This window comes from Bacillus rossius, chromosome 1 (assembly GCF_032445375.1).
Source record: "Bacillus rossius redtenbacheri isolate Brsri chromosome 1, Brsri_v3, whole genome shotgun sequence".
Lineage (NCBI taxonomy): Eukaryota > Metazoa > Arthropoda > Insecta > Phasmatodea > Bacillidae > Bacillus > Bacillus rossius.
In genome coordinates this window covers 3,293,857-3,321,761 of record NC_086330.1, presented here as the reverse complement: position 1 = coordinate 3,321,761, position 27,905 = coordinate 3,293,857, and the positions used below count along the sequence as shown (strand labels likewise).

Sequence of the window (27,905 nt, the reverse complement as noted above, 5' to 3'; positions counted from 1 at the left end):
TATTTGTTATTATTTTCCACCGTGTGTTGGCTACGTGTATGGGAAATTTAAGAGTCGGTGTTGGCGAAAGCGCATTTGTATTTGCGGGAAGTGGCCTTCAAACGTCAAAGTGTGGTAAATATCGTAAATAATGTCATCGTGACCGTGACCGTGACGTATTTTATTTCATTGTTGCGCAATTTCAGTTTTCTGTTCAAGCTGATTTGCTAGGAGTTATCGGACTAAACGTTAAACGGTAAATGCCTAACATATTTTTGTGGACATAATAAATACTCCTGTGCTTTTGTGTTTCAGGAATTACAGTTTCGCCCAATTGTATAATGTGTATTTTAACAGAAAGAAAGATATGGTTATGTTTACTTGATGAAAAGAGTTAAATTTATATGAATGCGTGTATACTATTTTGTCAACGCAATGTAGTTCCGTAACTGAATATTAATAAAAGTAAGTTCTTGAGAGAAAATTCATTCGTTCTTTAATTGTTAGGGAGGACTATGAAGATCAGGGCATTTGGCCAATGTATACTAAAATCTGAGAAATGTCAGAACGCATGTACATATATCCACAAATCTACAAACAGAATTGCAATGCAAACTTGAAAAATGTAATTTCCTAGAATGGAAGTAAGTGGTGTGTATAACGGGCTAATATTGTGATAATTCTTGTGTGAGAGGGGAAAACTGTCATCTTGATAGCCTTTGAAGGCTCATGATCGGGAGTCACTTCGACTGCCCCTGCACAAGAGAAGCCTGAGAGACCTGTGCTCGGTCACAATATGTCTCATGACATGGTCTCCAAGCTCAATACAATTGGGATTTTATATGATTAATACATTTTGTTTTCAAGTTATGATGGAAAAAAATATGCTGGAAGTAAACAAAGAAGCCTTAAACTAGTCTTGCTTATAAATTAGTAATAGCTCAGAAGATGTGTTAAAAATATGTGGCTTTCTTTTCATTTCTTTCATGTCATTTTCATTTGAAAACTTCATTTATTCTTTTGAAAATAAAATATTTATTCCTTGAAAGAATAATAATTATTTGCAACTGTTTAACAAAAAACATAAATGTAAGTACCTATTACTTCCTTTCAATATTTTCACAAGAGTTTGTAAGTGTTAGTTACAAATTTTCTTCAGACATGGATAATACTTTTGGTTTAAAAATGTAGGATATTCTACTAATTAGCTAACTTGAAGATACATATAGTAAATCATTCCTCTAGTTGTTGCAGTGATATGGACTCACCCTGTGGTATGCACTCATTTGCACGCTCGTGTGTGAGGAGTGGCGTCTGTTACGCAATGTCAGTATGTATCGTGGTTCAACGTCCAATCCCAGCTTGACCTCTGCTCTCTCAGCCTCGGTGTGCGGTGCGAGTATTGTCGCGGCAGCCAGAGGGAGCCGGAGTTATGGCGTCAGACACTTCTCAGTTCTGGTAGTTTATACAGCATTCTGTCTTTTACACTCAACCCATACATTAATTTTTTTTATTTTTCAATAATTATTTACAAAGTTATTTTATTATATTTTAAAAGACATTTGCACATTAAAACCAATTTTTTAGATGTTTATTGGGTTTGCATTTTAGCAGTAGGGTCTAGTATCTCATAATTTTTTTTTCCTTAATATTTAAATATGTTTTAAAGGTTGCTGGACATGAAAATTACATGTACGTACCTACTTTTTAGGAATCAATAGTAAAGTTCTGGTATGTGTGCGATAATTGTGGTAGGAGTGTGAGCTGGTGGAAAGGAAGGTGGGGGGGGGGGGGGGGGGGGGGGAAACACTGGTCCTCTGACCGGTCGCGGTGCAGTCGTGCGTTGAGCCAGGCCCGCGGCTGCCCCGGCTTGTGTTGGGGACGTTGGTAGCCATGCTGCTGGTCGGAGGCCTGCTGAGGCAGGTGGCGAGTTCCTTCGCTTCGAGGGAGGGTGCGTACCTACCTCGCACCCGGGATTACTTCACTTGATAATATTTTTAATGAAATAAAATACTTTGTGCATTCTCGTTAAATAGTTATTACTGATAGTAATTTTTTTTACAAAGATTATGAGGAAAGTTTATAATGAAATAATCTTAAACAATCTCGACTGAACACAGTTTAAATGTTGTTACAGCTCAAGTGTAGGTTCAGATCTGGCACGTTTAGGTCTGTGTTCCTCATGAATGCCTGGCTCTGCTGCTGGTCTCGTCGCCCACCACCCTGCCTGGAGTCGTGTGTGACAGGATTGGCCGGCTCGTTGAGCCTGTTGGAACAAGAGCGACAGACCTTTCCAACACCAGTAGCCAGCCTCAACACAGTGAAAATTGATGATCCAAGTTTATAATTGCCTCATTTTGTGGTTGTTGTATAGACCACTCAGAAGCTGTGGTTGCTGAGTAGTCGTGCTCACGAGGGTGAAAATGGGAGATGGTTCGACCCCGATCCTTGGTGTGACTCGTATTAATGTATAAATTGACGCATCCGTCACTGACTGGCGACTGGCCAGATAGCAACAAACCAGTCTAGTGCGCTCATCCATTTCCTTCAGTGTCAGCTCGTTGTAATTTGCTTTATATCCACTAAATTTGGTGGACAAACATTTGTATGATTGTCGTAATAATATTTTCATTTACATGAAAAATTCAAACATTTTAAATTATGATTTTTGTTTGTATTTTTCCTCAGAGACGATGCCGACTGTGACGGGGAGGTTCGGCCCTCTGGTTGGTGCGATAGATGAAGGCACGAGCAGCGCCCGGTTCCTGGTTAGTATGCCCACTCCCTGCTGTTTGCCCGGGACTTTCACTGATGAGCAGTGATTGGGTACATATGTTGTAGAGTTGGAACATTTCTCCTTGCAGATCTGCAACTAACACTGAGAAACATGCCCGGAGCGAGCTTGCACGAGGAGGGTGAAACATTGAACTTGCATTTTGGAGGACGTGGGTTTGAAAACTGGTCCAACCTTTTCTGATTTCCCAAAAATCGTGCCTGGCCAGTGGCGGCTGGGTTCCTTGCCGTAGGCCGTGGTGGACTCCTTCCTCTCTCTCATCTCTCATCATCGTGTTGGGTGCATGCGTCCATCTGTGACGGCCTCGCTCTCAAGGAGACGCCCAGCCAAAGTAAAAAAATTACAGATTCTGGCCAGAAAGGTCAATGAAAATTTGATTTAAATTAATTCATGTAAGAGAGATACAAGCAAGGAAAGTGGGATTGAAACTGATGAACGAATGAACTCTGATTTAACAAGAAGTAGCTTGGCTTCTGGGTTGTTGCCGTGTCCTTGGAAAATAATGATTGGTGGATTATTCGCCAAGGACGCGGCTACAACCCAGAAGCCGAGCTACTTCAGACGATGGCAGTGAAAGCCTCCTGTTTGGTCTAGAGACGTAAAAGACTGTAAAATCCCAATAAAACGAGACAATTAATAAAGATTCACTCGCAAACAATTCGATTGGCAGCAAGCGTGCACAATGGCACAACTTAACCGCCGTGATGGTCGAACAACAACTGTTGCTTCGTTGCCGGAAGCTGTAGGTGCTACCCACCTCGGCAGGCAGCCAACTTGAAAACTTGGCGCTGCTAGCAAGCAGCGCGGGAAGTTCAAAATTCAAATGTTTCTAACACTATACACTAAATTAACACACAATATTTACAAGTACAAACACCTCCGAACATTATTAACGATACCTCTGATTTAACATCTCATAGTCTAAAAGGGGGAAGGTAACAGGGAAGCCCACCTGCCCTCGCCGGGCAGCCGTGCAGGGTGGGAGTGACGTGGCAGCGCGGGGCGTGTGCAGGTGTTCTCGGCGCGCACGGCGGAGGTGGTGGCCGCGCACCAGGTGGAGCTGGTGAAGCTGTACCCCCAGGAGGGCTGGGTGGAGCAGGATGCCCAGGTGCTGCCGTGCAGGGTGGCAGTGACGTGGCGAGCGCGGGGCGTGTGCAGGTGTTCTCGGCGCGCACCGCGGAGGTGGTGGCCGCGCACCAGGTGGAGCTGGTGAAGCTGTACCCCCAGGAGGGCTGGGTGGAGCAGGACGCCCAGGTGCTGCTGCGCACCGTGCGGGAGTGCATGGAGCGTGTGGCGGACAAGCTGCGCGCGCAGGGCGTGGCGACCAGCGACGTGGTGGCCGTGGGCGTTACCAACCAGCGCGAGACCACGGTCGTCTGGGACTCCAGCACGGGCAAGCCCCTCTACAACGCCATCGGTGAGTCCTCACTCCTCACCTCATGTTTATAACTCATCACTGTCTCGCTGACTCTGTACCTTGGACACAAGCGTATCACGAAGCACAAATATTAGCCTACTCCACAGAGATGCTTATAAAATAGAAAATGAAAGTGTAAAAATAGATTTACATTTGAAATACAGCTACATAAGTGGAAGACCCTATATTATTTAAATTTTGTTGTATTCATCATTTTTCGAAAGGCGTCTCAGGCGCATTAAGAATAACTATGTTTATTGATACTAAAAGTTTACATCATATCACATCACCAGTTCTTTCAAGGTGTGAGGATAATGTTGGAAAACGTTTTCTAAGAGGTAACTCCACAGGAAGAAGGGCGCGGGCCACCCCGTATCACCCTCGGAGCTTTGTGACTTCTTCCTGTTTTAAAATGTCATCCTCACACCTTAGAAGAAGTGGAGATGTGAATTTAGGAGGAAATCACCACTATACATCTCAAAAAAATGCTGAAAAGCGGTCGAAGAGTTCCGAAATCGCCTTCGTCAACGCATCGCTGCTGTTGGCCACCATCTTCCTCATGTGATCTTCAGAGCTTGATAGCAAAATGCAGTATGCATATTGATTCCAACAAAATAAAAAAAACTCATTTCTGTAAGTTGCTCCTTCGAAACCAATGCACACCTTTTGCCCCACTCTGTATTTAGGGCTGGCATCAAGAAGAAAAATAAAAATCTCTTTTGAGCCATTATTAATGCTATTTGTTCCGTGACTACGGGAGTTAAAGAATTCACCCGAAAATTGGTGAATTCTAGCAGCGCCCAGCACCAACTTGTGTCCAGGCGGCCATCTTAATTTTTACTGTCCTTTGTTGGACACACAAGCAAGGAGAAAGTTTCGTCCGCATCCAACCAACAACAAAAAGAAATACACTGTTACATGTCCACGCTCCGAGCACAAACATTTGAGAAATATATACAAATAGGTCCTTTTTTAAAGTCACTGAACACTATTTACCCTCCTTTTTAAGTAAATAATAACATGAGATGATGTTCTCATTAGTATTGTATAAGGACAAACACATTTATGTTACGGTTTATTCAATCCTGATGTTGACTGAAGTGTCGGTGGCGGGGGCAGTAGAGGGGGCGGACAGTGTGGCAGGACATGCGCACCACCAGCACGGTGGACTCTCTGCTGGAGGCCGTGCCGGGCCGCAACAAGGACTACCTCAAGCCGCTGTGCGGGCTGCCTCTCAGCCCCTACTTCAGCGCGCTGAAGCTGCGCTGGCTGCTGGACCACGTGCCCGAGGTGTACCAGGCCGTGCTGGAGGGCCGCTGCATGTTCGGCACCGTCGACTCCTGGCTCATCTGGGTGAGCACCACGAACTAATCCTGATCATTTTCGGTGATGTTGAGTTTTTTTGACGTGACAACGTCTAATAAATCGATGAACGCTGGCTGCACGCATGAAAAAGTGTCCCGTAACACACATTGTCCCACTACGATGTGTCCCGTTACACTCATTGTACGCTTGCGCCGCATCTCTCTTCCACTCGATTGGAACAACCATCAATTTGACTTTTCAAACATGTTTTCGTCGTTTCAATTATTAATATTTTGTAATTTAACGATCGTCCACCGATTTTCAGCACAATCGGTACGGTTGTTTAAAAATGAAAAGTAATGTTTTTTTGAGAAATGGGGGTGCGGGGAAGGGCTACTAACTAGTTAGTCTCAAGGGGAATCACCTCTACACATTTTTTTCAAGGAATCGGCAGAAAAAATAATAAAATGTGTAATGTAGCGGTAAGTCGAAACTCAAATTTTTCTTGAAATACAAATCTCTAATTTAAATCACAAACCGTATCTCAGATCCGCCCTTCTCAACCCGAATCTATTTCCGAAGGGTCAAAAAAATAAACAGTGTACAAGAAATAAAAGAATAACTTGAACCTTTTAAACGTTCATTCCACAATCTTAAGTTTGGATGATTGATACCTACTTATTGTAATTTTATTTGTTACATAGTTATAAACTAAAAGTGCAAAATGAATTGGGCAATGGAGTAAACTTCAGAGGTGTTAGTGTTGAGTTTTTGAATTAATGTACTACATTTTCGTCAATTTTTTTGTTTCCCTTAAATTTTAAATGTTTTGAATGCTAAATATTTGAAAGTATTTGAGTATTTGACTATTCTACCTGCAGTAGAATGTGAAAGAGTGGAAGACAGTGGTGACAGCAGCAAGTGGCTCGGAACGCATGCACTGTGTGCAGAACCTGACGGGAGGCAAGGACGGCGGAGTCCACGTGACAGACGTCTCCAATGCATCGCGCACGATGCTCATGAGCCTAGACACGCTCCAGTGGGACAACAAGCTGTGTCGGTGAGTTCCATAGCCAGAGCTCAAGGAGGTTTGCATTGTCTCGCGGCTGAGCGTCCATCGTCCTGCTGTCCTTCCCATTGGCCCTCGAGATCTCCCCAGGCAAGTGCTGGGTTAGTTCCAGATTCTTTGTAAGTTGTCATCTCTAGCGACCACGTACCCTCTTTTATCGCATAATCCTCGCACCTATATTTCAGGGCGTCAAAATCAGGATTAAAAAAAAAACCTTTCGCGTGAACGTCGCATGATGTTTTTGGTCCCGCTATTAAATTTCGAGTGCTTTGTGTGGGTGTTTTTTTCCCTATAAAATAATGTATATTAAAGTATAAATCTAATACAGTGTAAACTCTTTATAATGTCACTCGATTTAACGACAAACTCCCTAAAACGTTGAAATGGCTTTATTTTGGTTGGTTTACCTTGTTTTCTAAACAATAATACACTCTATATAATCACGCTCACTCTATTTAACGACAGCAATATGGCGTTATAAATCATTAAACAGTACTTTCTATGTTGCCGAAGTTGATAAGAACTACAGATGTGTACGTTCTTTTGTTTCCTGTTTTGTTGTTGTATTATCTGGCACGTGTTTACTTCGACTCACGTACCGGAGATTCTAAGAAATTTTGTCTTTTTTTTTTGTATGATGAACTTCCACATGTTTACCTCGGTCACTAGACTTTTGTCTAGTTGTTACACGTTATCATTATCACAGTTGCTTACAAATTTTCGAACTGTAAACATGGCGATTAAACGAAAATCTTTGTATTGAAGAAAAAGTTTTATTAATACGCTCGATAGAAGCAGGAAAATATGAGTGATGTTGGAATACGCTTTGGATTTAGCCGCTCTACCGTGTCTACAATACGGTAATAATTTTTTTTTATTTTTTACAAAAAATTGAAACAACAAAATAAAAAATTGACAAAAAAAATGTTTCTTATATGCAGATGTTTTCACAAATATAGACAAAAAAATTATTTATTTAAAAAAAAAAAAACCTCGAAAATAGAACAAGTTTTGTAGGTACAAAACAAAATATAGAACTGCCAGAAAATATATAATATAGAACTAAACTATAAAATTTTAACTCTCCCGCCCCTCAAAAACTGACGCTCTGGGCAAATGCCCAGTTGGCCCATGTGTAAATCGGAACTGGGCCCCCACAAGTGTGAGGGGATTACACGTCTAACATCAGCATGTAGAGGAAGAATAACTGAGTGCACATAACGTGTGCTCGGAGCATGCTGTACGCCTTGGAGGTCTCCCTTGCACAGCCTTGCAAGTTAAAAAACCTACCTTTGTTTAGTGTGGGTAAAATATACAATTTTTTCATTTTTTTCCAGCATACACCAATTTACAGCTTTTCATATAAAAAATATTAATTTGTCGTTGCATTTAGATATTTGAGGCCAACTTAAGAGTAAACTTGTTTCAATTTGTAGTATTTTTTAATTTATAGTAGTTAATATGTAATAGTAGTAGTTTAATTTGCAGTAGGTAATATGTAGTATGTTTTAATTTGTAGTAATTAAAAGTTGTATTAATTTGTAGTTGCCTTTACATATTTGATGCCAACTTTAAAGAAAAGTTGTAATTGGTGTGTAATTTGGGTGTGGGTGACGCCAATGTTTTGGTCAGATTGTATGCGTGGTTCGAAAGTCTTATTTTAAGTATACTTGTATAATGATGTGCACACTCTCTGTGGTGTCCCAGGTTCTTCCAAGTGCCCCGGGAGATACTGCCTGCTATCCGCAGCTCGTCCGAGATCTACGGCACCATCGCTGAGGGTGCGCTGAAGGGCACGCCCATATCTGGGGTGAGCGTGCTTGGGGGTAGTGGCTCCACTTGGTTGGTGGAAATGAGGCTCAGCTCTTCCATGGTTAGTTTCCTTTTGATCGATTCATTTAGAGAGTAATTGAAGAACACATTCACTTCAGAGCCTCAGCACCGATATCGCATAGTAAAAATGTTAATGATAAACACCACTTGAATAAAGTGGTGAATCAGCACTGTGTTACGGTATTAAAAAAATTGTAAAAAAAAAAAAAACTTTAAATTAATGATTCAGTGAAGGATGAACCACATTTGAGTCTTATTATATTGCATTTTATTTACAACAGTACACAGAGTAGGCAAAGTCTTTAATGCACTAATGGTTGTTATTTGGAGAGTAATGTTTTCGCGTTTCAACTGGACACATTAGCGGGCTTGTAATATTTTTTTTTTCTACAAGAAAATTTTGAAGGAGTTTCTTAGGACCAGAAATACGCCGCTGTTGTTTTTAATTGAAGAAAGTGATTCAGCGAGGACTTTGTTACTTCAGTAGCAGGACTGGCCGTGCTGCGAGTGAAGTGGTTTGACCGGCGCGAAGGGGCTGAGGGGCGGAGCGAACACGGACGGGGGTCGTGCCGTGCTGTTGCAGTGCCTGGGGGACCAGCAGTCCGCGCTGCTGGGCCAGATGTGCACGCGCGAGGGGCAGGCCAAGAGCACGTACGGCACGGGCTGCTTCCTGCTCTACAACACCGGCACCAAGGTGACAGAAGCCAGTGGCCGAGGACGTGTTGAGGCCGTGACCAAACCATGATCCTTGTCCCTCGTGTCAATCCTGCTTCAACGCGTTCAACCCGGGCAGTCGCAGCAGCGTCGAGATGAGGACGGACGATAGCACCGCACTCGCGTGGTTTGTCTCCGAGCAGTACTTCTAATGCTGTTTCGTTTGTCAGATCTAGCAGCAGGTGTTCTGGGAAAGAACAAAATTTAAAGCTTGTGGCTTCTCCCTGACCCTAGAAACCCGGAGGGAAGTTTCGTACAGACCAAAAATAAGGTAAAAATTTTTCTTTTAAACTAGTGATGGGTCAGTCCCATTTCTCGGTTCTCAGCAAATTAACTGGCGCTGAGAACTGTAAATATAATCACAGACACGCCTTCAAACTTTTATATCAGCCCCTTGTGACAAATGAAAGAAAGGTTTGTTTGTATTGAGAAATTGCTACCCCCTTCCGATTCCTTCCCTCCCCTTCCCCCCCCCCCCCTATCCTTTATCACCATTTGTAAAGATACCGCTGCACCCTGTAAGATGTGTCCGATATAAACAAGAGTTCTTTGTGACCTTTTTTGTCCCTCTTTTTACTAGCAGACGGGGATAATAATTTTAACTAAAAGTAAACTTATGGAAAAGCAACACAGGCTCAATGTATGTATTTTAAAAATCTTAAATTAAAAATAACTTGCTATAATTTGTACCTAGTTGTGGACTACTCATGAACTGTAGGTGTTTGCTACCACTTCTGGAGCTGTACTTACAAATCATGTGTCTATACATACAGACCTTTTGGTAACTTACCCATTATGATACATAACTTGCAATTTCTTTAGTGTGCTTCTTCTGTTTTAATAGGTTTTTTTAAATTTATTTTTTCATAATTTACTTAATCTCTTGTGAACAGATATCTACATTATTTAAAACAATTTGCATGTGCCTAAATTAAATATTGACAGCAAAAAATAAAAATACAGTTGCTACCTAACCTAATATGTATTACTAGGTTTTCTGTGGCACAGGTTGTAGGTTCTGTAGCCACTCAGTCAGACATGAAGCACAGTGCTACCTAGAGGCTAGGTGACTGGTTTGTGTGGAGTAATGGTAAAGTGTGGCACTTAGAAGTCTTATTGCACAAATATACGTGTCATCTATTAGACATAACTGTATCTTTGGTGTGGCTAAAAGTTGTGTGGGGGTCAACCTAGAACCGGTTGTTGAGAACTGAGGAAAATGTAAAATGTACACATCACTATTTTAAACATTATTTAAAATTTCACTGCAAAACCCCCCATGCCACTGTGTCAAGGAAACAAAATTAAATATTCTAAACTTCAAACAAACAGGATGTAAATCAGGCTATTGGGGAAAATATTCAAAATGGTAGTGTGTTAACCACTGGTTACAAGCTTTCGAAAGAATATCGGCAGGTGGATGAGCTATCAAAGATGTTCTCAGAACAATTATAAAGACGTTCAGCAAAAAGAATAGCTAAAAGTGGGTTTGTCATGTTTCACTGCTCACTGGTTTGAGGCAGAGGCTGCCTTAGTCGCGTGGAGACGGTAGAAACTGCAGACGTAGGGCCTGCCAGTTAGGAGACGGACATATCAGCGCAGTCGGTACTATCATATCTTATGTTCCATGTTTTCTGGATGTATTGTGACTTCATATGTTAATTAGGTTAGCAATTTACGGTAGCAAAATCATGTTCAGCTATTCAGAATGCACTTACAATAATAGATCAAAACAAGATTATATGCTTTTAGTTTTAGCTTAATTTTATTTTTAAAATATAACAGTTTAGTGTTTTGGGTGTTACTTTTGTATAACTGCGGTTTATTTAATGAAGGTGATGTAATATTCAAAGTGCAAGATGTTACAGTATTTCTTATAATTTTCTATCAAGAAAATATACATATTTTCAGTTTAATAGTGGTACAAATTGCATTTTATTTTAAAAGAGAAATGTTTGTGTGTGACAAGTATATTTAAAAAACTACGTACATACTAATAAGGAAAAAAATGAGTTGAGCATCCTTATCAAATGGGAATACCCTCTTGGTCTGAATATTGGTTACAAACTACGTATGTACTTGCATATTGAAATACATAACATTAAATTTTGTATCTTGAAGAATAAAATGTTAATAATTTTTGTAACTTTTTTATATTCTGTTTTGATTCACAAATTGATGAGCATTTCATTTTTATATAGCGTATTATTGTATTGAATTTATCATGGTGTTATTTTGTTTTATCGCACTACACCGTTTAATCTTGTCCCTAATGTAGACGTTTAATGAGTAGGTACAAACACGGAATGTGCATTTCAGTTTAGTATAAAGTTGTATAAGTAGAGATGATTTTATGGTTTTATTTTAAGGCCAATTTCGTTTTAAAAACAGGAGATTTTGGTGGCAATGTTTTTATTTTTATGAACTCTATATCATAAATATAGCACCATTTTGCACACTTACTTTTCCAAAACAGTGTCATTTTGACTGATTCAAAGCACTTTTGCAATATAATAATTTGTAATAAGCATATCAAACAACTAGGAACAATACAAATAAATCAGCAAGTACGTGTTTTTTTTTTTTTTTTTTAATAATGTACCAAATGTAATAACCTAATAACGTAAAAATTAGTTAACTAATAAAAGTTGCAATACAAACAAAATTCAAAAATTCTTCCAATCTAGTTAGTACATATATTTTAGTATTATATTCCATGCGAAATAATTTAATATATTAAGATAATACATTTTTGTAGCCAGGAATAAGTTTTAATTAAATATGCTGATTATTTTCATGATTTTTGTTGCATTTCGGGTGTTACATGGTATATTGACCTGCAACTCGCCACAGGATCGTGTCCGTGCGTGCAAGCGAGTGAGAGGTGGCGCTGTGTCGTGTGCAGCCTGTGCGGTCTCGGCACGGCCTGCTCACCACGGTGGCCTACCAGCTGGGCCCCGCCGCGCCGCCCGTGTTCGCGCTGGAGGGCTCGGTGGCCGTGGCGGGCGCCGCGCTGGGCTGGCTGCGCGACAACATCCGCATCATGCAGGACGTCTCGGAGACGGAGACGCTGGCGGAGACCGTCTCCTGCACGGGCGACGTGTACTTCGTGCCCGCCTTCTCGGGCATGTACGCCCCGTACTGGCGGCAGGACGCCCGCGGGTCAGTTCCGTAGTCGTTGCCATCGGTGTCGACAGTCATGCATGTTGGAACAAGCCTTTTAGGAGTCCTGTCTACCTGGACAAAGGGCATAGCTGTGCACAGCTTCAGGGGAAACGCACTATTTAAAACTGCTCAAGATGTGAGAGTGATTTCCATTTACGAAAAAGTATTCAAGCAGAACTATTGCTTCTGTTTCTGTATTTTTTTTTTCTAAACTGTATTTTTTTTTGACAGTGGAAATGGCTAAAACGTGTTTTTTTTTCCAGGAAATCATTAAGTATTTAACAACCGGTACATACCTCGAGGGCCTTTTATTAGACATTTATCTTCATTTTTCCTCTATACATGTAAAACTCTGTTGTTACGACCCCTCACGGTTCCTGGGAATAGGGCCAAAATAGACAAGGGTTCGTAATAAACATTTGTCACTGAACTCCTGTACCTCAAAATGTCACTTTTTTGCTCCAAGTCCATGTTGACACATTAAAAAATTTTTAAATAAATTTATTTATAAACAAACTTCCAAAAAAAATAGATAAATAGCTAGGGTTGTGCGAATGTTCGGTATACCGAAACCGAAATCGAAATTTTGCTACTTTCATTTTCGATTTCGGTAAGAATTTCATCTGTCGAAGTTCGTTTTAGCGAAATATTTTGAGCCAAACGAAAGTTCAATAGCTTACCGAAGTTCGTTTGTTCTAGTTAAAAAAGGACACGTAATTTTTTAATAAAAATGTATTGTCTTTATATAATTTGCATATGTTATTACGTTATTAGTAAATTAGAAAAAAAGATTTCCGTTAAGATTAATTTACGCCGTGATGAAAACAACTCACGTTAATGTAAATACGGTAAAATCCTAATGTAAACAAACATGGCCGATAAAGTAAACAAAATTCAAACGTTATTACAGTAGGCCTAGGTATCAAAACAAAATCATGCAATATTTGAAAAATTACCTGATTCATTTGCTTTCAAACAGTAGTGTAGGTACTATATTCGTAAAACATACATTCCAGAACTGTTAGTACACTATTTAGTATTTACCGTATACACATAAACAAAGAACGTACCTACTTTTATTCGCGCACGGCCAAACAAAAACATTGTCGTCAGCTTTAATTAAATTTTACATACTCTGTCCGGCATATAAAATCCTCATAATATATAGCCAATTAGACAAAAATAACAAATAATCACTGCGTGTAATGACCACTCGGCAGCAACCATTTGTTGTGTTTTGTTTTGACGATGTCCCTTTGCCGGGTCTACAGCTTCCTGAGCTAGCCATGTGTGACAGTGGTGCAAGATGGCGATTGGCGACCGTTCCGCAGTAGTCACATGTTTTTTCGTCAGTACCATGCACGTGATAAATATATTATCATTGACTGCGACGTTGTGTACGACTGTAAAGGAAATAGTCTGTGCTCTGAAAGATCTGTATTGATTCTTGAAATTTACGAGTGACATGGGGCTGTGTTGTGTGGTCTTGGTGGTATTGGTTCATTTGTAGAAAATTTCAAATCACATTTGAGGTTATATTGTATCCTGCTAGCATGTCATCAAAGATGAGTTTATGAACTTGTCATTTTTAGATACATCAAAAGGCACCAAAATGATTTATGTAATAGAATTTACTACGGAAGAGCAAATTTTGGGGCACTTTTTTTTCTTTGTTAATTAAAAATTTTTGTTTAACTTTCATTAAGAATAGATTTATCTCTTAGAAAAATTCATTTTCGTTTCACTTTCGCGAAACTTGATAAATTTTCTTTCACTTTCATTTCGCGTGGATGAAGTCACTTTCGCACATCCCTATAAATAACTAACAATAAACATATTCTACCACCTACTGTAACCAAAACGAGCATAAACATGGTACAGTGCGCGGTGCAACAATATCTTCTGACGAAGATTTTATGAAGAAATTTATTGGAATTTTCATTTCAAAATTATAATTCATTATATGTAGATTTTAAATACATACCACACAAGAGAGGTCGAGAAGGTTAAGCACTTTGACATAGCTTTTATGTAGCTGGCTCAAGTGTGCGGAAGGAAGTGAGGGCTAGACGGGTGGCAGCCGGGAACACAGTGTGATTGTACTTTCAACAGGTAAATATACAAAACAAAAAATTACAGTATGTATAGATTTTGGAAACTTCAGTTTTCGAAGCAACCATTTTAAGGGTTACAACACCATAGTTAATATTTTTAATTTAATGTAAGTTTTAAAAATTTTTTCCCTTTTGACACCTAGATGTGGTTTAAGGGGAATATTCGGGGTACTGTCTGGGTTCAAATTTGAGAAAATTGGTTATTTACCCACCAGCTCGAACTACAGACTGGATGTGCCGGACTGTTGTGCTAGTGGGCGGTTGGTAAGGAAGTATATGCTGGACAGTTGTGCTGGAGGGTGTGTAAGGAGGTATGTGCCGGATAGTAGTGCTGGTGGGTGGGCGGGTGAGGAAGTATGTGCGGGCGTGAGCGCAGGGTGATCTGCGGCATCACGGAGGAGACGTCGCAGCTGCACATAGTCCGCGCGGCGCTGGAGGCGGTGTGCTTCCAGACGCGCGACATCCTGGAGGCCATGAACCAGGACTGCGGGGCGCCCCTCACCAAGCTGCAGGTGGACGGGGGCATGACGGCCAACAGCCTGCTCATGCAGCTCCAGGCCGACCTCGTGGGCATCTCCGTGGGTGCGTGCCCCCCCCCGCCGTCTCCGTACCTCTCCGTACTATCTTCATGACAAACATGTTAAAACATTACGGTTCTGTGAACTGATTTAATGCCCTCGCTGTCCTCCCAAGCATGAGCACACACTGCTTAACATGCCTGGTTTCATCACGTGTCACTAAACATCCGTACATTTCCGTGCAATCTTCATGCCAAACATGTTAAAACATTACGGTTCTGTGAACTGGTTTAATGCCCTCGCTGTCCTCCCAAGCATGAGCACACACTGCTTAACACGCCTGGTTTCATCATGTGTCACTAAACATCCGTACCTCTCCGTACAATCTTCATGACAAACATATATAAAAGATTACGGTTCTGTGAACCGATTTAATGATAAAATTAAAAATGCTAACTTATTTCACGAATTTAGTTGGGTTTCGGGGCCTCGTGACGAATCAACATTGCATCTCGGTGATATATTATGTGTTGCTATGCTTTTTAGTGTTATTCCGGTTTCATCTATAACTTCTACCGTAATCGTTATGTGATTGAAATCGTCGACCGTCCTTTTGTCAATTTACGAATACTGTCGTCGGAAGAATCGATGTAGGTTATCTCAGCAGGACACCAGTTTGTTTCCGGACTAGAACTTTACGCTGGCTTCGTATTCCGCAAGCTGGACGTGAGATTCTGGTAGAACGCAGACTGTTGTAGCCGTCTCCGCGAACTGGAATCTCGAATTTCTGGTGAAATAGTTCAGGTGTTTAGATTTATTTCACACGCGAAACTTAAAAGTTGAAAATTTTTGAAGAAAAAACGTTTCAACACCATATGCAGTTTCTTGTACATTTTTTTTAAAATTTTTACTCTTGAAACCTAGATTCGGATTCAAGGAATACATTCCAGATATTCTTTGGGATTCAAATTTGAAAATTGTATTCTAGAAAATTGAGATTTTATCTGTCACTAACACATCATGTAACACTTATAAAACCACTAAAGTGGTAAACATGTTAACTAGATCAAGAATTTTAAAAAAATTTTAATCCAAAACAAGTTTTTTTTAATACTTTTCACCGTAAACTCGTTCAGATTAGCTGGATTTTTTTATTTCTAAGTTTACCCTCTTAATAAGTCTAAATTCCTAATTACCTTTAGGAACTCAACAGGTTTTACTTTAATTAGATGGATATGAATATTTTTATTTCATGTTGTTTCATTAAATATTTGAAACAATTTTTGGTTCTTCCATGAAAATTATTCATAAAATGTTAATAAGTGATAGGTGTTTCAAAGAAAAATGAAATGAACAATGTATCTGTTATAAAGGATTTTTATCTGAAGGGCAAGAAAAAATGTTTATGATGCCGTGATTAAAATGCATTGTTTTTGGTGTAGTTTGGATGGGGACTTAGCAAACCGTTAAGTAATAGGTATGGTATTGTTATCAAGATGTTAACTATATAGAGAGGCATTCCTTAATCGCAGTAATGGAGTTGCACAAGTAGAATTATAGCCACCCTTCCGGCCGTGCAGTTGCCACTGTAGGGGAAGTATGTTGATGCACGGAGTGGAATCTGAGAAGGCTCGTGTGCTTCTTGTTGCGTCACGGCAGCATCACGTGGCGAGTCGCGGGTTCGATCCCGAAATTAATTAATAAGAAGGGTGTTGTTATCGAGAGCTGTGGTGATGAGTGGCGCGAGCAGAAGCGCAGCGACGCTGCTCCTTGTCGCAGTGCGGCCGGTCATGACGGAGACCACGGCTCTGGGCGCGGCCATCGCCGCGGGCAGCGCGAAGGGCGTCGAGGTGTGGAACACGGACGCCAAGGCCCTGCCCTGCGACGTGTTCAAGCCCAACATCTCCGAGGAGGGTGAGCGCCACGCCACGGACCCGCGTCGACGCCTGCTGCTGTCTGGGGCCTGTGCGAGTTGCAGGATTTTTTTGACGCGGTAACGTCTCGTAAAATCGATGAACACCGGCTGCACGCACGAAAAAAGCATGAGCTCATTGTGACGTTCCGCCTGAGCCGAGCGTGCAAGCGAGAGTGCGGGACAAGCGGTAGAGAGGCACGATCGGCCTAAGCGTTCGGCTTGTGACGCATCTACCTCTCTTCCACTCACGTTATCTTGTAAAATTATCGTCCGTAAACCGACTTTATGGACAAACCCCCCCCCCCCCCCCCCGGCTCCTTTTTTTTTTTTGTTTAGTTTGAATCGAATACGAATATCAAATTCGAATGGTAAGAAATTTTTTTTGACTGCATGTAGCAGATTCCACAGGTAAAGTAAAAGTAAAGTGTAGTGGCTTCTGGGAAACATTAGACATAGCTCATTTTTCATGTTTTTTTTTTAATTATGAAGTCTTTTAATATCAAAAAAGCATATTTATATCATACAAATGACTTAACCACTACAGTGAACATTGGTATACGACAAATTGACAGGGCATGCTATGTCAAATATTAGAGTTCGAGTCAAATATAAATAATTAACTACAGTAGAACCCCTGTCATACACTTTTCAATGGAGGGCACAAAAAATGGTGTATGATGCGGGAAAGTGTATGAAAAGGGAATGGCAATAATAAAAATTTTTTCAATCTAGCATACCAGCACAATGTCAGATTAAACTTAAATACATAATCTGTTAATAATTGCATTATATTAATGAAATATATGAATTCATCATTTATACATATAATAAAACCACCAGAAATGTAAAATACAGTCCATAATCAAGTAAAGCAGTCCTTTCTTGGAGGGGGGAAAAGTCACCAAGCCTAAATTAGAAATAAAAAAATTAGGCTATTGTAAAAAGAAAATCGGAAATTTTTTCTTGTTTGTTTCATTTTACATCAACTTTATGCATCCGAACATTTTTCAATAAAATTTTAATTTGTGAAACGTAAAATACAAAATAATCCGATCGTAAGAAAACAATAACTAACGGGTATATTCAGTTCAAAGATAAATGAATGCACAAAATATGGGATCTGTGCTCCATGCCTTGGTAAAGCGCGTGCACCATTTTCATAATCATTGCTAGTTTGCGCCACTAGTCTCGCTTGGTGCTGGCCATAGATGCTACTAGCGAAGTGCACAGTCTTCCTGATACTATCCGAATAAAGTTATTTACCTACGTTTGCAAAGGTAAACAATGAACATTTTTCAAAATAAAAGCATTAAAACATAGTTTATCAGGAGGAATATAACAAAAAAATTTGTGAATTTTAGGACTTTTCCGCTTCGTAAAAACGTATGAATCGGGAAATTAATGATTTTATAAGTGTATGTTCCGGGAAAGTAAACCATTGTAAATATAGTACTTTCGGCGGGACCAAAATTAATCGGCATATGACACGGGAAAATGTATGAAACGGGAACGTATCATCGAGGTTCTACTGTAGTTGTATTGGAAAAGTTGAATATTCGCACGGGCCTACCAATGTCACTGGGTGATCACGTCAGCACACCAGGAAGGGGAGGGCTGGTTGCTAGCTGACAGCATCACTTGCAAACAGCTGTCTCACCATCAGAGTTAGACAATCCCAATCCGATGTGAGTAATGCCACTACGTCGGTATTTAAATACAAGTGTATTACATTTGGGTAGGCCACTGCGGGGCAAACCACAGCAGCTGGTGTACAGTGTTGCCACCATTTCAGTGAAACAAAAACTTGTATGAATTGAGTGACTACAATGTTGCTGAAAACAGACCACTGGAATATAATAGAAGTAAGGGATTTTATGTGTGGTGCTGGCCAAAGGAAAATTAAGTTTTATACTGTAAGAAGATTGGTTCCTAGATTAAGAAGTTGAATAAGGCACTGCAGGAACATGGCATTTTGAACTATAGCAGCGAATACTTGCAAAACTTGTAGAAGCTAGATTTCCGATGGAAAAAGTGTCAATCGAAGAAAAGGATTTTCATTGAATTTCCATATACTGAATTTCTATACTTTTTGTTATTTACTTCAACTTTGTATTATCGAGTACAAATCTACAGATGTAAATATTATTTTAATGTAGGTATTTAACCTGTATGCATTGTAGTAATATTAGCCAATTTTTTTTTTATTATTTCAGTTTCAGAACTGTTGTATTTTTATTTTCATTCTTAATAAATAAAAGAATGTTCGAACTGTGTACTTTGTGTGTTGGTCGCTTTTAAAATAATTAACCAAGATTTTTTTTTTTTTGTTTTTCATTTACACTTTTTTCATTGATCATAGAGGTCCTGTAGTCTCTTTAGATTCTTATTTCTCTTAATGTTTTAATAAAGCTGGGTTTATTTTTGACTAAAACATTTTATATTATCAACAAAGTGAGGATTCATTTCTCATTGAAAGGAGTTTCTGGTGTTTCATTTTTAAACACTTGTTTGCCAAAATATTTCAAGAAGAAATATGAAATTGATTTTTATGTTGGGTGGATACAGAATATATCAACAGTAAAATAATTAAAATCTATAACTAATGTGCTGTCATGTATAAGTTACACTCATTTGTTTGTTTGTTTGTTTGTTTCAGAGAGGGACGCACGTTACTCCAAGTGGAAAATGGCGGTCGAAAGAAGTTTTGGGTGGGATAGCTCATAGTGTGCTCATTGAAACTGTTCTGTTGTGTGTTTGAGTCGTTGTGTAGGTTTCACGTTGTGCTGCAGGGGCCATTTGCAATGTTGACTTGTTGACTTACGCCTCACCGGGTTCTGGGGATTCGCCTCCTAGAAGTCTGCTTTGCCAGGAGGTCTCCTATTGGTGTAGCTGAGTCGGGAGGCAGGGCTCGCCACTGTCACGTCACATCACACCAAACTCCAGTCCAGTATAAAACTAGAATTAATTGGAAATTATAATTTCATTGATGAATGAATATGACAAGGATGTTAGTAAATCATTCTTTAAGTCTCGTGTGGTAAATATGTGAGTTGGTCATAACAATAATTTTTTTTTTTTTTTTTTTTTTTTTAACTTGATTTACAGTAACGAGATGCAAGGGGGAAGGTTGAAACAATTCTCAACAGAAAAGTATATGCGTTATTATCAAATGGTGAAAATACTATTATTAAGGTTTATTTAACTAATCTTTTTTTTATAGTTTACCCGCCCCTCAAAGTAACGCTATTCAATTTATAATTTTAAGTAGCTGTGTCGTAGTTTCAAAGTAGTAGCGCTTTTTTTTTCATTTACACAATTTTATTTCCGTACGCGCACAATGGAAATATAACTTGTTTTTGCATTAAGTACAATGCAACAAATTACCGTATTGGTCCGAATATAAGGCGACCATTTTTACATAAACGAGAGATGCAAAAATTGGAAGTCGCCTTATTTTCGCACCCAAGACGTCAGAACCGCAAACATTAGTTCCAAGCTGAAAGCTACAGTAGAAACATTGTTTAATAAAACGTTCACAATTTTTTATATTAACTAAAACGTTGTTACCTCACACGGAGAAAAACGATAAATCCACCTAATATTGCAGTAATTCACAATTGTTTGAAGTTGAAAATTAAAATATTTGTTCTTGAGTAAAAACGTGAATGTTGAAGCATCTCAAAATGGCAACCTTTTATTTCATAATTCATATTTGTACTTTGTGTACAATCGCGTGTTAACATTTAAGGTAATTTATCTTCAGATTTTTAACGGTAATATTTGTACTAAAATATCACAGTTATTTTCAGAACGATTGTTTACGTTTACAAACATTTCGGATGTAATGTATGGAAATTCACGGCTGCCAACTGTCTTTCCACAATATTTCTTTGTTGTAAAACGAACATTGCCGAACACGCACGAAGACGCCATATTAACAGGAATTTGGTACGTTGCTTCAAAAGCTATTTTAATAATCCACTATTTATGTAAAAACCTTTCATAATTATAATAGATTATTCTTTCAAATTCATAGAACAGACTCTCTCTGTCAGAGAGTAATATGGCAAATATACGCGGTCACGTAACCGAAGTTATTCTTGGCCGTATGCTTCATCATGTCAGCTAGCCACTTGTTTTGTTCCGGCAAGATGCATTCTTTGTTTGCTTTTTTTACGTTTAACACACTACTAAATAGTAATACGCCTTGTTCTGTGGTAATATGTAGCTTAAGTCAAACGGAAAGTTAAATGCTGTATTTTAAGAGGGATTAATAGCCATTGTAAAAATTTTAAATTCGTAGATACAGTAAACTGTGAAAAATGAACAATCACACATCGGTGGAACGGCGGGGAATGAGCCCTAGACAAATAAACAGCTCTGAAGATGACAATTATGCAGCTTCATTAGAGTAAACATACGAAAAAATTTCTAGTGTAATACTTAAAAATGTAAAAATTTTCTAATTGTTTTCTTTTGACTTTTAGGGTAGGCCATTCAAACTTATTTTAAATAAGTAATGTGATAAATATAAATTAATTGTTATACATAAATGCAAAAACCATTTATCAACACAAAATGTATGTCTAATGAATTTTCACATTAATTTCTACCAAAAATTATTTTTACATTTGTTTGGCCTCCTGAAACTGCAGGTCGCCTTATATTCGGGGTCGCCTTATATTCGGGCCAATACGGTAGTAATGTGCTGTATCAACAAACAAACATTTTTTGCTCACGTCAACCAGGTTGCGCTAGTGGCAAATCATGGCAGACACATTTAGTAAACAAGTTGTGAGTTATGTTAACAGGTTAAATAATTTCTTTAATAGTAAATTCGTCATAATTGAAACATATCTTCTATATTAATAACTTTATAATGTTGTAACTCATAAATGTTGTTAGGGCATAGGTACTTAGGCCATCTTGTGCCCAAGCCCTGTTATGTAAACAATGCAGCCTGTAAATTTTTTTATACTGCAATTTAATTTTAAATTGTTTAAAATTAAAACGTACTGAAATGTTTATTTGAATGTACTTCAAATGTGTTTAGACTCATAACAGTATTGTACATTGAATTTAAGAGAGTAGTGTCTTGTTGAAATTGGTAGTCAGCAGTGATTGGAAAATTAATTATTATTTTAACCTACACTCTTAAGGTAAAAACATATTCAATTAGTGCTGTTTTGATTAGGGCTCTGAATAAATTATGGTGTTACTTTGAGTTGCGGGTGTATTTGTTTCACATGACAATTAAAATGGGGTAATATCCAAAATAGACACTTTTTCTTTAAATTTTTGGCTTCTTCGTGCATATTATTGATGTATAGGCATAAATCATGAAGAAATAATCCATGGAGTATGTGTCTGTCACTCTGATTAGCATTTGGTTAGCAAAACAAACTGTACCTATATAAAGGCTTATATTAGAAGTTTATTTGATTGTTTGAAATTAAATTGTGAGGAAGAGTGGTAACTTCTCATCATGAGTAAGTATTTTTAAACAATTATGCTAATAACTCATCAGCAAGGAATTAGTATTTAGCTTCGTTATAGCCAAAAAATGTTTTGTTATTCAGGTGGGAAAGGGGCGTGGGGCTGGTTCTCTTTTTGTCGTTAGTTACTATCAAGGAAAAGATTGCACACAACTCCTTAACTTCTCGATTGAAAACATTATTTTGGACATACACCTATGCTGCAATGGAGTACGTCCGAAATAATTTTTTTAATCAATCTTCCCCCAGTGCAAGGCCCATTTAGAGGAAAGTCCCTAATATCCTACCTCTATGATAAAACATGCAAATATTGTTAACATCATTGGCTGCATGGTTCCTGGGTTCACACGTGTGTGTGTGCGTTTCTGTGTCAGTGTCGGTGTGTTGAGTGTTTGTGTGCATCGGTGTTGGCACCATGCGAGCTACGTTTCTACCTCCTTGTTGCTAGTACCGAGGTCCTGGCTATTGATTTGTAACCATGCTGGGACGTAACCAACTACCAGCGCTAACTGCAAGCACGTATCCAGATGAACGGAACGTTAGGGGTGTGCGAAGCTTCGGAAACTCAAAGATTTCAAAAAAAAAGTTTCAATACATTAACAACTGGATTCAACTAGGGGCCATGAATAACATCTGTGGTGCCGGCTAACCGCGGGATTTTACCGACTGAGAACCTCTCTCGAGTCGCTAAAAATGGATTATAACTGCCAGCACGTTTCTTGGGTAGATGAGACACGCATATGCTCTGTTCAAGGTGATGTGAGACTTTTTTGGCAGGTGTTCAGTGATTGTAGGGACGAGATTGTATGGTCCATTGCGATAAAACCAAAATAACACTGAAAAGTATGCCAGTAACACCATATCACACAGAAATTCAAGTAGGTACACCACAAAGCACCAAAATGAAATAAAAATTGTGAAGCTACTCAGCATTTTCAGTCAAAATTTAACTTTAATTACAAATACCTAATCTTTTAAATATGAAATTCAATGAAAGTAATTTATTTAGCATGATGTTTTTAGCACGATTGAATGTAAAAAAAAATAGGGAAAAGTTTATTTTTTTATAATCTTCGAACTGTTATTAGTTACTCATATTTATGTTGCGACCTTAGAACTTTTTTCGAACCCAGAAATATTTAACAAATTTATTTTATTTTCTCTGAAAAGTTAGACATGCTTATTAGAAATCAGTATATTGAAAAAATGCATCAATTATCAGTCAAAATGACAATGTTATGGAGAAATTATTACTGTGGAACATTTAAGTGTTATATTTGTTCAGTAGTATGCTATCTGTTCTTTTAAACAGATTTTTATAAAAAATAAAATCAATAACACCAAAATCTCCAGTTTTAAAAACAAAATTGACCTGAAAATAAAACTGTGAAATCTTGTCTCTTAACGATTAGTAAGTCTGATGACAATAATCAGTCAAAGTCTAAATGTTTGTTGAAGGACCAGTAAAAAAAAAAGCCTCACCTTTTTATGAAAAAAATTTATTTATTCAATATTTTTAGGTGAAAACTTTTAAATGCTAGATACTATTTCGCATAATAAACAGGATATCCAGAATTCAACAGAGAACAGCAAAGAACAGCTGATAGGCCAATTAATGATGGTTCTAAATATTAAAAAAAAAACTAAAAAGGCATCCTAACTTTTATTCTCGTTTTAGTTTTTTTTTTTTCCAAGTGATTTAGGATATCCATATTGCACCAAATTATTATATGCTGTGACTATATTTTCCATATTATAATTTATTTTTTATGCACTCCTTAATAACCTTACTATTGATAACAGTTAAAAATAAAACAAAACATGCTATACATTTGAGGAAAAAAAAATTTTTTTGCATGGTTCATGATGAAAACATTGGTTAACTTTTACTATTCATACTGTAAAAAATGTCCTGTACTAACTTAAGTTATTTTAAAAGATGGCTCATCCAAACAAGACTTAAAATTGGAACAACACTGATGTCTTCTCCTTTTTTTAAAATAATATTTGTATTTTTTTTTGCAAGTTGGCCTAATTTCATTACTTTTATGAAACAGTCCTAATATTTAAAAGCTCAAAGATTGAATAAAGTTGGTCTGTGTAAGAAATAGATGGTGAGGAAAACAGGTTATTTACTTTAATTTGATGAAAATAGTTTCAATAAATGCTTTTTTTAATTTAAAATTTCACTATCTGTGCCCTCACTGTCTCTCTCTGACGGACTAATTGAAATAGAGACTTGAATATTAATTAGTGTATTATCTATCACAGTATGGAAATAATTTTGAAATTTGATCAGTTTGCAAAAAATCTATATATACTTATATATAATACATATATGTATAAAGAAGAGATCAGTGTTTTACCATTTTTAAATTGTGTTTGGATGAGCGATCTTTTAAAATAACTTTCCAAAAAAAAATTTTACAGTATGAGTAGTCAAAGTTATCTTATTAAGTATTTTTGCCTTAGGGTCTGGCAACTAAATTTTTTCCCACCAAAACTTTTTATGTTTGATTTTATTTTCAATTATTATCAATATTAGGGGTAGTCAGGATTGTGTAGCAAAAATGATATTTAAATATTGAAATTTGCATTCACAGTATCTTATAATTTGTGGCAGGGTGGAGATTTAAAACTAGAACAGCAAATAAATTACATACAACTCAATAAATAAGACACTTGTAATTTTTTTATTCTGATTGATTAGTTAACTGATCACATATTGATCAACCTATCAGCTGTTCACAGCCTGATATTGTGACATTCTTTGTGTTTGCTGCAGTCTCACCTTTTTTTATTCCATCAACTTCAGAAAAAAATGTTTACTTTTTTGCGACCAGGCAATAGAAAAAGTTGATAAGTTACAGACAACTGTTCAAAATTCTTGAGATAGTATTTCAGAATTTGCTCAACAACCTGCTTTGAAGATATTTGAAAAGATGCTTAGTTATATGCAGTAATCGTAGTGTGTTGGCATTTCAAATGTACTTCAACAGTTAATCTTTATTCTTCTTAGGTCATTTGTGTTTGTGCTATTTTTTTCTTTTAATTTTCAAGCAGTGGCAGTTTGATAGTTTACTAAGTGTTCCCTACATTATGTGTGGTATGCAGGTTGTGCTGATTTAACAGAAACTCAAGCATTCAAAATTGTATTATGGATTTTCCTTATAGTAAAATTATAATTAAATGATCTTAAACTTTGGCAAAGATTTTCGTCTTTGATCCAAATTAAAGAAAAAAGTTCTTCGCACACCTCTAATGGAGATGTTTTAGTTTTTGTGTGATATTAGCATTAGTGAATGTAGGAGTAAATAATGTGTTTCACATGCAAACACACTTGTGTGTGTGTTAGTTGGTGTATTATTAGCTGAAACCAAGTACAAGTTTTAGTAAGATTTAATAATGAGCTAAAAAATTTAATTTTTATGTAGGTATATAAATGAAAAAAACTATGAAAAGTTAGTTTAAAGTAGCTTATCCAAGGGTTTCATTATTGCCTTGGCAGGCATCAATGCCACAACTCAGTTTTGTTGAAGCTTTGAGTCATGACCCAAATATAAAATTGTTAATGTTAAGCCACCAAAATAATGTTTTACTGGTGGTTACGAATATATTTGCGATTGTAAATGCATCAACATTATGCAAGCTGTTCCGAGTGGAAACTGATTTATCCTTACAGAATTTTATGATTTTAATTAGTATTTTTTGTGTGCAATGACACACATGCATTTATCACTAACAAAATTATGATAGAATTGGTAATAATGATTGTAGTCATTACTTGTATTTGTTTTTAATTTAGTGACATTGATTTTTAATCCATTTAGTTTGGTAAGAGGTTTGTGTTTTTTTACTATTTAACACTAAACATGGATTGATTGTGCAAACACAACTCTTATATGATCATCACATGTTCTGATAACAAAAGCATTTTATGTGATTCAAGCTTTAAACAATTTATTAGTTAAATAAAAGTTTTAATGGTTTATTTTTGAAAGTATAGAAATGAAATATTTTTGTAAATTTTTATTACTGTTCTATTTATAGCTGCTGTTATTATACCTTTTATTGAGGTAATATCGAAGTTTGTTGTTATTGATGTAAATTTTGTGAGTTATAAATGTACAATATATGTTTTAGATTTATTTTGTTTTTATATACAACTTTCTTTTTTTTTGTCCTATTTTATGTTGTGAAACCAACACCCTAAAGAATTGCTCTCGCTGAACAAAATTCAACTGTTTCTTGTCGAGGCTTTTTTTAAAGCTTCGAGTGTAGAATTTTGTATATTGGTAAAAAAAATTTTTTGAACATTAGTACTTTTTTGTGAGAATAACCTAAAACATGTACTTAGCATTTGAGCCATTTCTTAACGTAAATTTGTTTTTTTTTATAAAAGTATGTCTTAATGGAAAGCACCACTGACTTGTGCTAAGAACACACTGTGGGGTCTCTAACCCTTCATGTGTTTCAGTAGCTGGATGTCACCAGTTTTGATTTATTTGATCGTACATGATTACATTTTTATTTTTATGAATTTAAATCTAATATTAGTTTTTGACTCAGTATTTTATTAACATTTTAAATATTGAGTATTGGTATTGTCTTCAAATTTGTTGCTTATTTTGTTTACTTGCCAACCTTATTAAAATGCTCTGAAGGTAAACACTATAGTCAGTAAAAGATTTACAAATATGAGGATAGTTAGGTGAATCATTTGATATTTGAGAAATTTTAAAAATAAAAAAAATTAAATTACTGAAAAAAATTTAAAATCTTATTTCAATTACTCTGCAAAGAAATAATGTAGGCTTAGTGTGAATAAATGTTTTATATTATGAAAAATAAATTTTACTTAATATAAGACCAGGTTGGAAATGTGAAAATAGTGAAATGAGGAGCAGTAACAAGACAACTTGCAACTTTAACAACTATTAATGTGATTTTTGGACTCTGGCCCAAAGTGTACAAGATTGCATTGTAAGTTTGGACTAGCAGACATATAACATACTAGATTCTACTGATAAGTGATTTTGGGTGGAAAAAAAACACTTCCAAGGGCTTCTTCGGATCAATAACTCACTGAGTAAAAGCGTAAATTTTTCATAAATTAAATATTAATTTTATTAAATCATAATTTCAACATAAATATTTTTTTGTCGGACAATAATGACTAGTATCATTTTTCAATACTCTATGTTTCAGTACTATTAAAAATCTTGTAGCATAATGTCATTTGTGTTTGGAAAACCTTGTCACACCATACAAAGATGTACATATATTTTCAAAATTGAGATCCATTACTTGTTTGCTTGAAATAAGGACCTTAGTGCATGACTTTTGAACAAAAGTAAGGACCCATTGGGAAAAAATTTTTTCGGGGCCCTTCCCCCATTACTTAATGTGAAACTTTTCAAACCCCGCAATGTAAAAAAAAATAATCTTTGTAAACAAAACCATGGCCATTACTGTAAACGTGATGGATGTATTGCATAACTGGTAGGGTTTCCAGTGAATTTTTAACTTTACTTTTTGTCATATCAGGGTGAACTCGAGCATAAAAACAATCTTGAAACTCAGCCGG

General features: G+C 37.2%; 1 protein-coding gene across 2 annotated transcripts; it reads left to right on the top strand.

Moving 5' to 3' along the window:
- Nucleotides 1–96: 96 nt before the first annotated feature.
- On the top strand, nucleotides 97–27,869 carry LOC134531239 (glycerol kinase 3-like). 2 transcript variants are annotated; one of them, XM_063366938.1, is made up of 11 exons: nucleotides 97–235; nucleotides 2,668–2,747; nucleotides 3,932–4,190; nucleotides 5,326–5,543; nucleotides 6,446–6,555; nucleotides 8,272–8,374; nucleotides 8,981–9,091; nucleotides 12,017–12,273; nucleotides 14,767–14,972; nucleotides 16,688–16,822; nucleotides 19,480–27,869. In XM_063366938.1, exons 2-11 carry the CDS (start codon nucleotides 2,673–2,675, stop codon nucleotides 19,545–19,547), a joined length of 1,542 nt encoding a protein of 513 aa, XP_063223008.1. In that variant the 5' UTR covers nucleotides 97–235; nucleotides 2,668–2,672; the 3' UTR covers nucleotides 19,548–27,869. The 2 variants fall into 2 exon arrangements, with proteins under 2 accessions (XP_063223008.1, XP_063223002.1); XM_063366932.1 differs by lacking the exon at nucleotides 97–235 and adding an exon at nucleotides 1,820–1,930.
- Nucleotides 27,870–27,905: the final 36 nt, after the last annotated feature.

What these genes read in the sequence shown, in the direction of transcription:
- LOC134531239 (XM_063366932.1), top strand. Translation starts at nt 1,873, where the DNA reads ATGCTGCTGGTCGGAGGCCTGCTGAGGCAGGTGGCGAGTTCCTTCGCT. An exon ending in GCCCCTCTACAACGCCATCG is followed by an intron (nt 4,191 to 5,325) that starts GTGAGTCCTCAC and finishes GGGGGCGGACAG; the next exon opens with TGTGGCAGGACATGCGCACC. An exon ending in TGGCGGCAGGACGCCCGCGG is followed by an intron (nt 12,274 to 14,766) that starts GTCAGTTCCGTA and finishes GCGTGAGCGCAG; the next exon opens with GGTGATCTGCGGCATCACGG.